Below are 16,837 nucleotides of genomic sequence, written 5' to 3'. Positions count from 1 at the left end.
CAGTGCACACAAATCTCAGTGAGGTTGCTCTGCTTACATACCAAAAATGAAGTTCTAAGTCTAAAATATTTGTCACAGTATCAGATTTTAATAAAAATATACATTTATCGGAAGATGCCATTTTCTCCCATTCTCTTAAGTCAAAACAACTGATTCCTGACAAATTGTTCCCCTTCCTCTTCCCCTCCTCAGAAGAAAACAGTAAGATTTATAAAGAGGAAAATTCACTCCCGTGCAAAATTGCACAATACAAAAAATCAGCTTTTTCTTCCAGCTCAACTAAGATCTACTGTGAGATCAAATAAAAGTTCATCAGCAGAGATACTAGAGTAGTTAATACATCTGTTGTGGTTTTTAAGAATGCATTCACTGTGATTTGCAATCAACCCAGATTAAAAAATCCGATAGTAACAGAGTGCAGACCTATGTTAGTGAAGAGAAGTATCTGCAAATCTCTTCATCTGCTTAATGGAACTAGCAAAATCTCCTTTAAAACGGCCTTCTTAGGATCATTTGACAGAATTAGGAGCTAGGCCCTCCAAGTACTTATACAAAATGGGACTTTCACTACACAAGGAGGCTAGAGCTGAGGATGGGAACAATTTATTTTCACTGATGAGCAATTGCTTAAATTGTCTCTGTCACCTAATTGTTCACCTTATGGGACTATTCACATCTGAAATGCATTTACCTCCTTTAGTGTTTATGGGATGGCATCTTCAGCTTGCAGATTGCACCCGTACTAACAGATTCACAGGGACACTGTCACAACCTTTCTGTGATTCCCTTTTGGAAACATGAGGATGTATTCCAACATCTGAGTGATAACGTCAAGCACTGAGATTAACAAAGTGCAGAGATCAAAGCCTTGCTGTCTGCCCTTCTCTGTCTCTAGCCCTAACGCACCAGGTCTTTAACATTTCAAGTTGTGCTAGAAGAGGTTTAGGTTGGATATCAGGAAAAACTTTACAGAAAGGGTTGTTAAGCACTGGAATGGACTCCCCAGGGAGGTGGTTGAGTAACCATCCCTGAATGTGTTTAAAAACCGTCTGCAAGTGGTGCTCAGGGACGTGATTTAGTGGAGAGCTGTTAGAGTTAGGGTAGTATGGTTAGGTTGTGGTTGGACTTGATGATCTTTAAGGTCTTTTCCAACCTGAGTGATTCTATGATTTGGCTCTTTCTTACACAGAACATACATTTTAACAAAGAGCCTGATGTGGGCATTTCACTCCACATTTTAACTTCTTCTCCACTCATTGTATGTAAAAACTGAAATACAAATAGAAATTGATAACTTGTTTTGAAAATTTGGACCAGAGATCCTGAACAAAAGCACACTCTGTCTCCACCTTGTAAAATATTTCTGGTCTTCTAAACAAGCTTCATACCTTCACACAGCTGGTAGATGTTTGCTCAAAAATATATTCAAACAATTCCCTTGACAAGGATTTGTAGCATGTAGATTTGAGCTTCATTTTGGACGGTTAATTTACGGAGCACACACACAGGTTTTAAAAAGCTGCCTTTTTTATTTATTCTAAAATTTCCAATTACCAGTTTGTTTATACCACCACAAGGAAGTCTTAGAGAGGTCACTCAAGATATAATGTATTTCTCTATCTCCTTTCCCAACTAAGTTCATGGAGCTAGAATTTACTTACTTCACTCCGCTTCATGAATAATCCTAGTGTCCTGGTATTATTCAGCCTACAATCTGCTAATGAGCAAGAATAAAATATTACCAACTTTAACTAAAAGCAATGTAAAGCACGGAAGTGCTGTGCAGTCACGTTGCACAGTTATTTTTAGACAATCTGTTTTCAGTGGAGACCACCACAGGAGTCTTACAAGTAGAGCATGGATCATACCTATGCTGCTCACATTGGCAGCCACTCCAACCTTTGAATACTTATGGCATACAGGAAAAGAGATACGATCCCCATGAGAGCTGAAGGAAAACAGCATCCCAAAAAAGGAAGCAAAAACAATATGACGACTCCGTCAAAGTTTTTCACCTTGTAGTCTTTTCACAGACAAACAAACATTTTAGAGCTGGAGAACTGCATTAGCCAAAACAACAAACATACTGCAACCTGCTAGAGATTTCACATTAGCCTGTCTGGTGAAAGAGTTTGGTCATGGGCTTTATACATCTGACGTATGAGCGGATAGAGACAAGTATTTTATGTACAAAGAGTATAGAATAGTTATCCAAAACTTATTTTTCCTTCCACAGGATTAGCTGGATTTAGGGGGGACTTGCTTTGGGTTTATTCTTTTTTTTTTGTGGCTAAGCCTACTGGAACACACCACAACCCTCAGTGGCATTAGAAGTGATTACTGACCTTACAGACAGCTTCAGAATGTCAGCTTTGACTGGCAGATTCCAACACTGCCCATTTTAACCGTGTTCACCTGGAACCTTTTCTTTCAGTTCTTCGTGCATCTTTGATTTCTTGACCAATCACCAAATGTCATAGGGATGGCTCCTTTGAATACTGCCATCATTTGGCAAATTCCAATCTCCTTCACAGCTTTTTGCTTTTCTTCTCCACCTCTAGAACAAGCTAATAATAGTCAAAGTTTGGGCAGGTGGGTCTTGATTCAGTCTGAGCAGTCTGACAGTTGTACAAGATGCTGTCTCATCACTGTACCTTGGCTGGAAAAAGCTTCTCCTTGAGACTAATTTGTCCATCCATCCTCCTGAAAAGACATGAATTCTGCCACTAGGTAGAAGGAAATCCTTGAGGTACCTCCAGAGAAAATGATGCTGGAGGCTTGAAGTATTCAGATCAGGTCACTGGAGATGCAAAAAAACCTATGATGTCTTCAACATCTGAACATCTGCAGCTGCTCAGTTTACTTCCAAGCTTTGCTTGGTTGTGTTAACAGTGATGACGCTTTGTGCTCTACAGTTTCCAGTACTAGGTCCTCTGAATGATTACTGCTCATCTGTGAATCCAAACTCACCTGGCAGAGAACATTATTACTTTGGACAGAGCAGAGAAAGAATGGTGATATACGGATTGATAACTGACTTCCCAAAGTCTCTGCCAGAGTGGGAGAAGAGGACTCAAATAGACCTGCTTTCTAGGACACAAGTCTGGGGATAACTATGATAAAAAACAGAGGGGTCAGTTTGACTTCTGAGACAAGCAAACTGATAGAAACTATGACTAAAACAGATTATGACAAGCATGATAGCTGTAACACATTTCACTACAGAAAAAGTGAATGCCTTGTTTGCCATAGCCTTCATTTACAAGGTCTCCCAGTTCTCTCCATGGATCAAGAAAGGAAAGATCTACCAGCAGTACATAAGTGATTACTTAAATGAACTTGACCAACACAGACAGACTGATGGGACCAAAAGGGACCAAAAGGCTACATCCAAAAATGCAAGAGTGCTGAGAGCTGACTGATAACCCTGCAAGGCTGCTCTCAGTCCCCTATGACTGAATAAAGACAAAAGGATGATTTGGGACAGCACAGTCAGTCAATTTTACTTCAGTTATAGGGTCGTCTGATAGCATATTCTGGGCACATAAAGGAGGAGATGAGGCACAGTGATCATGAATTTACCAACAATAAATCATTTCTTACTAGCCCGCCTGCCTTCTTTAATAAAACAACTGGCTTTGTGGACAAGAGGAAGAGCAGTGGATGTTATTTAGGTTGATTTTAGCAACGTTTTCAATTCTGTCTCACACGATACTCTCATATCCAAGAGCAGCTCTGTTGAAAAGGCCCAAGGGTACAGCAAACATCAAATTGAGCATGAGCCAGCAGTATGTCTAGCAGCAAGGAAAGCCAGCAACATCTTGGGCTGTTTGAACACGAACATAGTCTGTAGATTGATGGAAGTGATTATCATCTTCTGTTCAAAACTCATTAGACTACATCCAGATAGATAATACAACCAGACTTACCACACCCTCCAATATAGAAATGCCACCAATATCCTGGATCACCTATCTACATGGAGGGTTCAGTACACATATACTTGGACTTTCAAAAGTGGCTTTTTTTTTGTTTGTTCTTGAAAGCTAATTTCTGAACAATTTTTGTTGAAAGTCAACCACTTTGTGAGAAGAGAACCTCTTGTGAGTCAGTAATAGTTGACAAGATAAGAAATAAAGGGTAAGAGTTTTACAGTGGAGCAAGGCAGACAGTGGTGTGCCAGAGATCTATGATAAGACTTGGACTACTCAGTGTATTCATAAATGGTCTGGAAAATAGATAAATAACAAGATGACATTTTCTGCCAAGACGAATTTCTTCAGGACAGTTGTAACAAAAGCAGCCTGCAAAGAGTTGCAGAAGTATGTTGCAGTACTGAATCACTCACAGGAAGAAAAAAAAAAAAAAAGGATGAAATTCCATGTCAGCACAGTTTTGCACATGAAAGAAAACAACTCATGCCATACAGAACAAATGAAATTAAACATTTCATCTCAGCAGACAAATTTCTGAGGTTGCTGTCAGTATTCCCCCGTAATGAACACTTATGACAGTGAAAAAGAGAAAACAAAAAACCAGTTAAGAAAAATTGTGAAAAGAGCAAAGGAGAAAGTGCCCAGCGTCAAAAGTGAGCTGAGTGACATCACTGTTCATGGTGAACAGGCACCATGTAGTGCCACACTATCCAAGGGTAGTTTTTTTCACTCATTTAAAAAAGAATACAGAATTAGAAGATGTAAAGGGACAAAGACAGTAGACTTGAACCTTTCTACCTGGAGAAAGGCTGATAAGAGGATAAGATGAAGGGTTACAAAATCATGAACAATCTAACAGAAATCGAAGCAGAACCAACAAAATCAATGTGTTACAAATAAGCAGAAGTATTTGATTGATTTGGGGATAATCCTCCTCCTTTCTCTTCCAAGACACTACCACACCTTCATCATACCTGCTTTCTGAGGTTGCCAAAACATAAGTCATACATCAGCTGAGAGTCCCCCTTGAAGTACACACACGGGAAATTAGGCATGCTTTTGTTACATTATGGAACCCATTGCCACAGGAAGCTACACTGACTACAACAGCTGACCAAAATTGTGACTGGGGCAAAAAAAGGATTAGATAAATTAATGAAGAGTAGGTCCCTCTATTAAACAACGGAGGACAAAACCACGGTCTGCTCAGGAAGCTCCTATTGTAAGAAGGATAAAAAAGAGGCTTGGGGAAGGGTCATTCTGTATATGCCTTTCTGCAAGCACCTGCTGCTATTCAGTGTCTGTCAATGATACATGGCAAGAAGCAGCTTCCCTTTGAACATGTGTATTCTTGTAGGTCCGGCTCTCCACACCAGGAACTTTAAGTTTGCTTATTAATTCCTGAACCACTGTCTTTCATTGAGCAAAGAGGGAAAGGAGACACACTTTAACGGACAAAGCTTCCAGGAAAGGTATATAGTAACACTGAGAGAAGCTTACATCACATACAAGTCATCTGGATAATGCTTCCTAAAATTTAGCTGCTGGCAAAATAAACAAAGAACAAACTTTCCCAGATGCGTGTTTTATGAATAATTTTAAGTCAGTGTATGATTTATAACTTGGCATCCTCAGAAAACATAAAATAATGATTTGGAGATGAAATGTAGATGTAGAATTGCTATGGAAGGAAACAGAAAGGGTTTATTCATACAACAGTCCCAACTCTTAGAAAGTGGTGCAAAAAATATGAGTACAAATGTTGCACTGGACAACTATTCTTCCTTTAATAGTAAGATTAAGGCTGGGTGTTCAGATACTCTTAATTTTCCGTAACTGCTACCTAAGTAACATTTTCTGCAGAACTTGCAGGGTGAACAATTGCATTTTTGCACCACATTTCTCAAAAGAGGAGAGGCAAGTTGACTCACCAAATTTTTGCTGGAGAAAAGTTTGCCATAAAAGTACCAAGATCACTCATGATTGATTTCTAGCATGCTTATCACTAGAATATTCTGGACCAAAGGGAAACAACTTCATAGAGACAAAGAGCACTGAGCTAAAATATATTTTTAAAAAATAATAATCTGAACATGGAAAAAGTCAGATTGAATTTCCTTCAATTTCATTCAGTCAATCTAACCTTCATACTTGGTAAGAAACAAAACCTAAGAGAAGGAAGAAAAACAACAAGGAGAAGAAAATAGCAGAAATTCAAGAGAAAGCAGAACGACAATCAATGAACAGTACCAATATGAAATATATATATATCTTGGTTATATCAATATTTTGGCAACCTTGGCTAAATGATGATTTAGCCTCACATCCATCCTTCCCAGCTCATCTGCTCGTGAAAGATGTCACTTCCCTTGCACTGCCTGCAGGGGTATTTAGACAGAAACACCACTGAGAACTCACTGGTGCTGTTTTAACTCTGCATGACTGATATCTTCCCTTTGTTTTTGAATCTTCTATTCTTCCAGCTGCATTTCTGTTTTTTGGTTTTTTTTCCTCATTCTCACTGGGCGAGAATCTCCATCAATGCCTTCTGCAGATGCTGCCAAGTGAATACAACTGTAAAGTCACAGTTTCTCTGTTCTCCTGGCAGATAGCCCCTTTCCTATGACACACTAGATGGTTTCCTGAATTTGAAAACATTCCCTGGAATAAAATACTTCCTGTAGAATCATGAAGGTCTTCCATAACACATGCATGGAAAATAAATTTTTACTTATTTTATATAGGAGCATTGTCACACAGACTTAACACTGATCAAAGAACAATCAAGGACAATAAGGGAGAAAATACATAAAGCCTGAGATATGTCCAGTAAAGTGACATATAATTCAAATTAATTAAACATGTTTTAAACAGTACATTAAAGATCAAGCAAATTCAGAAATGTTGTCAGACAGAGTACAGGAAAAATAAACTGGGAAGATTAAAAAGATGTTAAGAGTGGGAAGAATACAAAAAAAGAAATTTCAGCCTAGAAAAAAATTAGGATTTTACAACAAAGAGAGAAAATAAAACAATACAAATGCATCTGTTGGGAGAATGCTGCTAGGAAAAGCAGAATGGTCCTGGAGCATTGGGCACTAGGAAACAGCATCCCAGCACTCAGCATGCTGCACACTCACAAGAGGCAGAGACTGACCCTTTGCATAATTAAGTAAAAATGGTATTGTGCAGATGTAAGGTAACTTCTGGAACTTGTAATATAACCTCCGCCTACTGGGAAAAGCCAAGCTTATAGTGAAATTATGCATTCAATGGGACCCAAGAGAATATTCAGCCAATTCAAAAACTGTTGCTACTGCTTATGAACTGCCTCTTTGGCAACCTCTGGTGAATGGAGGACTCCATAAGCAACTTCACTCACAGAAACTGATCAGAAATATCCTGATGTACTCCTTCTTGTACTGCCACTTCCCCAGGCCCCTCTACATTAGACCAGTTATTTCCTCCAACTTTGTGGTGGGCCAGGAAGAAGACCAGACTCAGCCTGCCTGCACAACAGATTCTAGCCCTAGGCACACCCCCTAGGAAGCCGCTGATGGGAATGAATTTGTCCTGAGGAATGACTGCACAAAATTTGCACCATCCAAGCTGACCAGCTGGAAGGAAGAGGGAAAAGCCATTAAACTTGACAACATAAATAGGAGAATGAAAACTTTGTGCAAAAGGAATTACATGAGAAACTTTGAGATGAGAATAAGGAAAATTTAATCAGAACAGTCAAGAAGATTTCTTGTGCTGCGAAAAAAATTTCTCAAGAGAGAAGCACACAGTTTGAGTCATTTTAATACCAAAATGGTTTAAAACAGAAAACATGCCTGCAGGACAAGGGACAAAGTGACACAGTAGGCCTTTCCTAACAGTCACTAATCATTTGTTTCACTTCAGTTCTGTCAGTATAGCTTTACTGACTCAATGAGAGTGATCCTGGAGGTCTCAGCCTTGCAGAACACCCCCAAGCAAGCTGTCCATGCAAGGAAGTCAATGGCACTGCTCATGCTGAACACATTTCTAAAGACTGGAACTGATGGAGACACAAATTTCTCAATCTTCACTGCGGCACTGAGATGTTAGCTATTTTCATCCCAGAGGACAGACAGCCACCCTACCTGCATTAATATTATTTGCACTATTCACTCCCAGGTCAGAACTGAGACTTCAGTACTTGTGTGTATTTCTACTCTAGCCTGTCCATCTTCCTTGAAAAAATGCTTTTGACAGTACCTTCAAGCATATTTGAAGAGATGTTCTATGAACTAAGAGCAGCTGAGACCACTCTACAGACTTCTCAGCCTCCTCTACCTTCTCCCTCACCCATGTTCCATCCTTTCCCTTTACAGCTATGGATTTTTCTTTAAATAAAAAAGAATATCCATCATCTTTGCAATATTTTCTTTATGATATTTATTTTGTTCCCTGCCTAATCACAAAGTAGTATGCATTTTTAAATCCTCTAATTGAAATTATTCCAAAAATAATCCAGCCAAGTACAATTAAACTGCAGGTTTCTTTATCTCACTAGCCTTTAAATTTGATTTCACATCCTGAGGTCCTATAGTAATGTTAGGATCACATCATCTTGTTATTGTTTAGATTATGTACCTGTAAAAATGAAGAGCAATTGGTTCTCTCATTGCTGCATAGAAAACTCATACAATATTTTTTGAGTGAAGACTCAGGGGAAAATCTTCTAATGAGCACCAGGTAGCTCATTAGCACCCATGTTCATTGGCAAAAACTGAATGGAAGGCTACTGCCTCCAACCAGCTGTAAAAGAAGAGGAACTCCTGTTTGGTTTTGACTACTATTTTATGAAGACAGTAACTGCTTCGATAAAATCATTTGCTTCCAAACTTTTTCAATAATTTGGATGTGGATCCTGACGTGATTTTTCTGACATTTTATCCCATTGACTTTAGCACCACTTCTTGCACTTGAATTAGAGCTTCAGTAGTTTTCTTTGGAAGCACACAAATCAGAAGTCATTCACAAAGTAACACTAGCACAAAAATAGTACAGGAGAAGAATCAGCCATATGCCTAAAAATATAGTGTTAACCAGCAATAAAATACACCTTCTGTCACTGCAAAAGCAGAAGGACCCTGCACACATGTTGATGCTTTGATTTCAACTTCATCAGGATTGCAGCACATCCATATTAGCAAGTCTGAACATAGGGTTAAGGTTTCAAACCCTTCTTTACTAGCGAAGTCCCCAGCACACAGATATCCAGCTTTTGATTTTGGGAAAGAGTTCATAAACAGATTTTAGCTAGCATAGCCGTGCATAGAAAGGGAAATAGATAATCTTCACAGAGGAAACACTGAAATGATGCAGGTTTTTCTGTTGTTGGATTTTGGGTTTTCTTTGTTGATTTTTTTTTTTTTTTCAAATGAAGATCAAATAGTAACACATTGTACCAGAATGCCTAGAAACATGAAAATCGGAGCTGCTGCACTCCTCTTTAGATGTTGACTCTTCGTTGCCATCAAAGCGAGCCAGTGCACATACCCAGATGTGGGTGACAGGCACAGATACTGTGGGACAGCCCCCAGTTCTCAGAGACAGACCTCAGCTGGGGCTTTCATCCTACAGTTATTTGTCATAAAGTCACAGGTGTCAACTTAGTCCAACTGCTGCTGGCCTGCTAACACACTCGGTGGAACATTCCTAACAACATCACATGCAGATATTTAGATATTTAATTAATACAGAAAGTTGCATACTGCCACAAAGTTATGCCTATGTTTAGGATAAATGCTGAAAATTCTTTGTTATGTGGACAGTTTCAGCAGTAAGTTCATAAAAGGAGCATACTGATAATGAATACAGGCAGTCTCTACAGCAGCCTGCTGTAGGGAGCCTTCTTTGTCAGGGGATTGGACCCGATGGTCTGTAGAGGTCCCTTCCAACCCCTACAATTCTGTGATTCTATGATCTCTTTTCAAACCTCCATAGTTAACATTTGTTCTAGAAGTCTGACTAGATTGTAGTTTGTGTGTTAACAACTTGAGACCACCACAGTAATAAAATATGTTTTTAAATGCCCACTAACTTGTTTAAATCATTATCAATTAGAACATGACATTACAGAACCACAGCAACAACAAACACACGGGGGCACAGTCCTCCCTCTGTAGTAAGGAAATTTGACTGGAAGAGCTCTTATTTCTCCAGCACTGCCACATCTCAAGAAGTGTTGCCCACAGCTGCAAAGTGGTGCCCCATGAGAGCACCACACAAGGAGTAGAGAGTGTACAAATGGCTCTGTGCCAGCAATACTATTAAAAAACAAAACAAAACAAAACAAAAAAAGAAAGAAAACACTGAAAGAGATTTCAAGCCAATTCTGTACATACACACTTGCTTTAAGCCAGATATGGCTATAGAAGCATCTCTTCTATCAAAGGAGATTTTTGTATCATTCAAACTTGCACATTCTTTTCACACAGGCCTGAAGACTCTTGTTTTCTGAATTTCCTTGATCAGAAATGTAATGAAATATTCTGACTTCTTTTGGATATTTTTTTCCAAAAAGAAGTGGTTACAGCTTAAAAGCACCCTTTCGCATCTGAATTAATAGCTGATTCGGTTCTTTTTTTTCCCCTCCTTTTAAGCTATTGCAGTGATGAGAATTTCTCTTGAACTCCAAAAACTGAGTTACTGCATGCGAGCTTCCTCTGCTTATAGAGACAACATTTTCCTTACAAAGTAGTTTGTTTTTATGTCAAGGGATACGGGACAGGGCTTTAGATTCTGCATTCAAAGCACTGATTAATGAATTTGCTAAAGTTAAGTTGCAATAATCATATTCTCCATAGGGTTCTGGCTGTCGCTATAGTCACCTCCCTCCCTTCAAAATATGCTTTTCATTGTTTCACTGCCCTTTTTCCAATTGCTCTGCAGCCAAGTTCTTGGAAAGCAATCATGCTTCTTGTTTAGGATTTATAGCTAGTCTTTTGCCAATAAGGACATGTACAAATCACTCCTGTGATCATCCTGCAAAAGCAAGCTAAAAATACAGCAGTTTAAAAAGCAGGCACATTTTATGTGTTATATGGCATCTGTGTGCAGTCCTCAAAAAACTCTGAGATATATGAAAGAACATTGCCCCTTCTGGAGGATCCAAGGCCATGAGTAAGATTGTTTTAGAATCCAAATCTATTTAAAAAGGAAAAAAAAACGTATATATTGTTGTGTTTTAATAGTTGTGAAACTTTTCCCTTTTATCAGGTTTACACTTGAAAGTCTGCACTTTAGAAATCTAAGTGGGCCCACGTAAATCTAGGGAGGTTCAATAACAACAAGTGCAAGATGTTGCACATGGGTGAGGGTAATCCCAGATATGAGTACAGACTGGGAGAAGAATTTATTGAGAGCAGCCCTACAGAGAAGGCCTTGGAGGTTCTGGTGGATGAAAAGCTGGTTGTAAGCCAGCAGTGTACGCTTACAGCCTGGAAGGCCAGCTGCATCCTGGGCTGCATCAAAAGAAGGGTGGCCAGCAGGGCATGGGAGGTGATTGCCCCCCTCTACTCTACCCTTGTGAATCACCACACACAGCACTGCACTTGCAGCACAAGAAAGATGGGGACCTATTGGAGCGGGTCCAAAAAAAGGCCATGAAGATGATCAAAGGGCTGGAGCACCTCATCTGTGAAGAAAGGTTGAAGGAGTTGGACTTGCTTAGCATGGAGAAGAGATGGCTCTGGGGAGACCTCACTGCAGCCTCCCAGTACTTGCAGGGAGCTTAGAAGCAGGAAGGGGAATAACTTCTTACATGAATTGATACTGACAGGATAATGGGGAATGGCTTTAAACTAAAAGAAGTGAGATTTAGATTAGATGTTAGGAAGAAATTCTTCACTTGGAGAGCGGTGAAGCACCGGCACAGGCTGCCCAAAGAAGTTGTGGATACTCCATCTCTGGAGGCACCCAGGGCCCTGGGCAGCCTGATCTAGTGGATGGCAACCGTACCAACAGGATGGGTTGGACCTGGATGGGGTTTGGAAGGGACCTCAAAGCAAGCCATTCTGTGATCCAGACTGGTTGTTTTAAGTCTAATAATAATGATGACTAATGCAGTTATCACTAAAACTTTAAAGCAGTGGGAATTAGGGGGGTTGTGTGTTTTTTTGTTTGTTTGTTTTATTTTTTACATGTTTGTTTTTAAGGATTGTGTATTTATTAAAGCCAAGTTGCATGTGAGTTTTAAAATGTATTTCAGCTTGTCTAAAAAAAAAACGTGCAGAGAAGTGGCAGATTACATAGAAGGAGACTGATACTATGGCTAGGAAATAGTAGATCATGGCAGAGATATTTTCTAGGTACTCCTAGAAAAACACCATGCCTTGGCCATGCTTGTCCGACCATATTGTTTGTTTTTCATACCAACATTACAGTATAATAATCAGTCAGATTACTTCTGACTGTCATCTTCCATCAGTTTATTGCTTTTGACAGGCAGGGTTAGATTCATGACTGTACTGATCTGTTTTAAAGTTTCTCTTTTTTAGGACTGTTAAGTTCCTCTGAAATTTTGGGAGAGCCTTGGTCAATCCACGGCCCTCCCAGCAGCCCCTCGGTTCTGATGAGATCCTCTATAAAATAGTATTAACACTGGGAAAGTGAATTAGGACTCATTCATGAGCCTGGATCCACTTATAGCATCTTGGTTCTCAGACACAATTGCCGAGACTCAGAAACAAGTAGATTAATTAAAAGGTTCAGATAAAAGTTTCACCACCTCTCAATATGAGGTTCTTATTCAACTTAAAATTACTGCAGTTGTTATTATTTTGTTGTTCACTTTATGATTTTCACCTTTCTTGCTCTCCTTTCTCTGCTTATTCCCTTCTGTAGGCAATAAGAGATGGTCCCTAACACCTATTTGGTCCTGTAATTAAACCAGATGCATTTTCTACTCAGTCCTAACAGGGATTGGCCATTTGTGTAATGGGATTTTACGTGAGAAATGATAATTGAGGAAACAGCATAAATTTATTCACAGTAAATTACAAATGAACTTTGAAATGCAATAAAACTCCTTTTTTTTCCCCCTGTGCTCAGACTGGTAGATGTCCGAGTACAAGTAACTTACATGTGTGTCTCAGAAACATTATATTCTGCAAACAGATGACAATTTCCTGAAATTTATTCTCTGCTTGAAATTATCCAGTGAAATACATTTTGTTGCTCTGTAAGATTACTCACGTTTCACATGGCATCAGTTAATGGGCGTGCTGCTCTCTGAAATCATCAGGATCCTGGTGAAAGTATTTGTATAGTAGTTACAAAATTTGCTTCCCAGTATTTCAGTTTAAAAAAAAAAATCACTTTGCATTGGTGATTGCTGTAGTAAAATACAAAGGAACTTACACGGGGGACCACAGAAAAGCCTATTCCGTGGCCAAAGCAAATGAGTTGCAAAATTTAAACCAATATTTGCTAGAAAACGCTTGTGGTGGTCACTCAGCCCTACTCCTGAGGCCTTTACAAACATCCTTGCTACTGGACTTAGCACTGCAGATCTACCTGCACCTCCTTTTGAAATGATTTCAAAATTTATTATTATTTTTTTAATGCCAGTATTGGCTTTGCCTCTCCCTTTGCAGCCATGATAAAACTTCTACTAATGTCTGCAGAACGGATCCCTTTATTTTGCTTCTTTTGACATTAAGTATCACACTGTAGGCACCAGCAACCACCTAGGTGAGCTAAGACACCTTTTGCTTTTGACTTCACTAGTGGAAACACGCATGTACTTGGCTGTGGCTACACGTTCACCCAGCTACAATCACCCATCAAGCCTGCAGGATCTGGAACAAACATACTTTTAGATGCCACAATCTTCAATATATTAATTCGATTTTACTCTTGGAGAAGGTGGACAGCGTATTGAAGATCATCTGTAATGACGCTCACTTATATTGCTCCTCACAAATTTTAAGAACATTTTACTCACAGAAGATTATACGCAGTAATAAAACTTGGAGACACACCTAAGACCTCTGGCTGAGTGACGCTGAGTAGACAAGTCTTCATTAATTCTGTCCTCATTTCAAAGAAAAAAAAAATTATAAAAATCACTTCTTCCACCCCCCCCCCCCAAAAAAAAAAAAAAAAAAAAAAGTAGAAGAAGAGTTTAAAGATAAGCAAGCATCAGGTCTCAAAAAAAAAAAAAAAAAAAAAAGTGGTTGGAACTTCATATATACTCAGAAATCGAAATACAATTATCAGTACATCCTGATAAAGCTCGGCTATTTTGGAGATAGCTGACAGCTTCTTTAACACAACTTGTAAATAATAACGACATCACTTCTACCATCTTGCTGAGAATGGTAGAAAAAGGCCATAAAATCAAGAGGCATATTAAAAATTGCTTGCAAAATATTGGCCCTCAGAAAACGCCACACAATACGTGTAATTAATACCAGTCCTTTAAAATATTCCTAAAGTCTTCTGGAATCTAAACCAGTACTATATTGCTGGTAGGAACAATTGTGTCCTAAACAGTATTGACAACAGAAGACAGTAATTACCTATGAGAAGGCAGAGTTACAACCCACCGGTCGGCTCCATGGAAAAATACCTTTGCCCTTATTATTTATAGCAGAGATTTTTTCTGAAGAATCTCAGGACTTTACTCTTTAGCTAAGCCTCACAAGTTCAACACCCCATGAGTTATATAAACACTGTTAAACCATTTGAACTATTTTTCCCAGTGAAGGGATCACTCCAGGGGAACACTATTGGAACACTCTCTTTCACAAAACCAACACTGCTTCACTTGTACATCCCCAGCCTCAAACCTGACACCCACCCCACTGGCACTCAAGAGTGAAAAAATCAGGGTGCAGGTTTTACTGCATCCAAACACTCAATTAAAAGTACTTTCAGGGAATAGAAGTTGCAACAAAAGCTGGGGAAAAAAAAAGAACACGCTAATTTTAAAGAGCAAAAGATGTAAAAATGAAGGGAAAAAAAAAGGACTACAGGCGGCAGAAGGCGCTCACCTTTTGGCAGTGATGCTGTAAGCGTCAGACGCTGGTGCGTGGCGCTGCCCGCAGCTGGGGGATGCTGCCGGGCCCAGAGGCTGCCCCGCTCCGACCCCTCCGGGTACGGGCAGCGCCCGGGGACACCCCACTCTCACGAGTGGCGGAGGGGGGGGGGAAGCGCCCTTAAGTGGCCGGACTTCGTTCCCGGGCTCGCGGCTTTTGCGGGGGGCTGTCAGAGGGAGCCCATCGCCGCCGTGCAGCCGCGTTCCCGGCGCGTTTTTCAGGTGCACGGAGCGGTTGTGGCGTGCCGGCGGCTGCCGCGGTCCCGGAGCGTCTCACGGGCAGCGCCGGGCGCCCGCAGCTCTGGGCTCAGCCCCGGCTCCGTGCGGGGCGGGCTGGGGACAGGCGGCTCTCAACAATGGGCATGTTTGCGGCAACATGGTATCACCTAATAACGCCGAATAAGGCAATGACTGTACGTTGAAGCGATACGATCCCGCTGGTCTCATCACACAACGCGGAAAGCTATTTGCAGATTTGCTAAGCCCTTTTGAATGAATGCATCTGCAGCTGACCTTTAACAATAGACGCTGAAATAGCACAATCTGTGGGACCAGACTTGAGGGGGGGCAGCGGGAAGAGGGAAGGAAGAGATGGGCGAATATTGTAATCTCCGCAATCTCGCTCGCTTCCTTTCCCAAACCTCCTCGCAGCGGGGGGAAATCGATCTTTTCCTTGGAAGCGAGGCTCCGGTTCAGAGGAGCCTTTTCCAGCGCCAGCTCCACCACATGGACCCCGACAGCCGCCACCGGGACCGGCGCTCAGCCCCCACCTCCCGCACCCCGGAGCCGGAGGGCCGCCCGTGCCGGGGATGCTCCGGCTCCCTCCCGCCGCTCTCTCACCTTCCCTGGCTTTCAGCAAGACGGTGTTAGCAACGATGTTTTCCAGCTCCATTGACGAGCTCGGGCAGCGTAGGTAGCGGCGGACACAGCAGCAGGACGTCACGCTCCCTAGGTGCGGAGCCTCCGGGCGACCATCCGCTTCTGCCCCTAGCGCGCTAGCCCCCCTCGCATGATCCCTTCCTCCCTCTCCTCCGCCCGCAGAGCTTCAGCCGGGCGGAGGCGGCGCTCCCCGCACTATCTGCTCCCTCGGCGCCTCGCCCCGCTACTCCATCCTCCGCCCCGCCGCCTCCCCGGCGGTTTGAGGGCTCGGGTTCTCCTGCCTCCCTCCCCCGGGGGTGTGGCACCGCCGAGCGGCCCCGCAGCCCCGCGCAGGCGCCATCCCCATCGCCGGAGACGGGAACGCCGGGACGTGCGGGCTGGGGGCCGGATCCGCGGCCCGGCTAGGGACAGCCCCCGGGGGAGCTCCGCGAGGCGGGGGGAGCTCCGCGGGGCGCAGCGCAGCGGGGAGCGGAGCTCCGCGGGCGGGCGAGGGCGAGGCGCGGAGCTCGGCCGGGTGCCGGGCGCCAGGCGCCACCCAGCGGCGCGGAGCTCGGCCGGACCGTGCCGCGTTCCCCCGCGCTTTTGGGGTTTTCATCCCCGTGAGAGGTTGCTCGAGACATCAGCCATTTGGGGAAAGTTGTTTTTAAACGCTAAGCTACAACATAAATCTTCTGCGCGTTCGAGACAGATGCTCGTGTCAGCATGATTCTGGTTTTCCTGGCAACAAGGTGGATCGATAGAACATTCAGCAGGTCAGGCAAAGCAAGCGGAATGAAAACGACCCCTCGCTCTCACCAACACTCTTCCCCCATCAGCATTGCATTGATTAAATCCATGCGGAGCAAATGGACTAAACACGCAGTTTCTTGTTAGAGGAATATAGGCAGTACTTTTTTTTTCTTGCTTTTTTTTCCCCCCACTGATCGTGTTTCTTTCTACAGCCAGACAA

General features: G+C 42.0%; 1 protein-coding gene across 3 annotated transcripts in view; it reads right to left on the bottom strand.

The window, feature by feature from the left end:
- The window catches only part of GRK5 (G protein-coupled receptor kinase 5), a 164,059-nt gene extending 148,003 nt beyond the window's left edge, over positions 1 to 16,056 (bottom strand). For 2 of the 3 annotated variants that reach the window (XM_421789.7, XM_040702891.2), the window contains exon 1: positions 15,850 to 16,056. In XM_421789.7, the coding sequence (XP_421789.2) occupies positions 15,850 to 15,901 (52 nt within the window). In that variant the 5' untranslated portion in view covers positions 15,902 to 16,056. Of the gene's footprint in view, positions 1 to 13,163; positions 13,217 to 15,849 lie in introns of all 3 variants that reach the window. The other variant, XM_025152000.3, reaches the window with a different exon arrangement.
- Between the last annotated feature and the right edge of the window lie 781 nt (positions 16,057 to 16,837).

The sequence above is a fragment of the Gallus gallus genome, chromosome 6 (assembly GCF_016699485.2).
Source record: "Gallus gallus isolate bGalGal1 chromosome 6, bGalGal1.mat.broiler.GRCg7b, whole genome shotgun sequence".
In the NCBI taxonomy this organism is placed as follows: domain Eukaryota; kingdom Metazoa; phylum Chordata; class Aves; order Galliformes; family Phasianidae; genus Gallus; species Gallus gallus.
The sequence above is the reverse complement of the archived record's forward strand: the minus strand, read 5'-3'. Positions and strand labels throughout refer to the sequence as shown.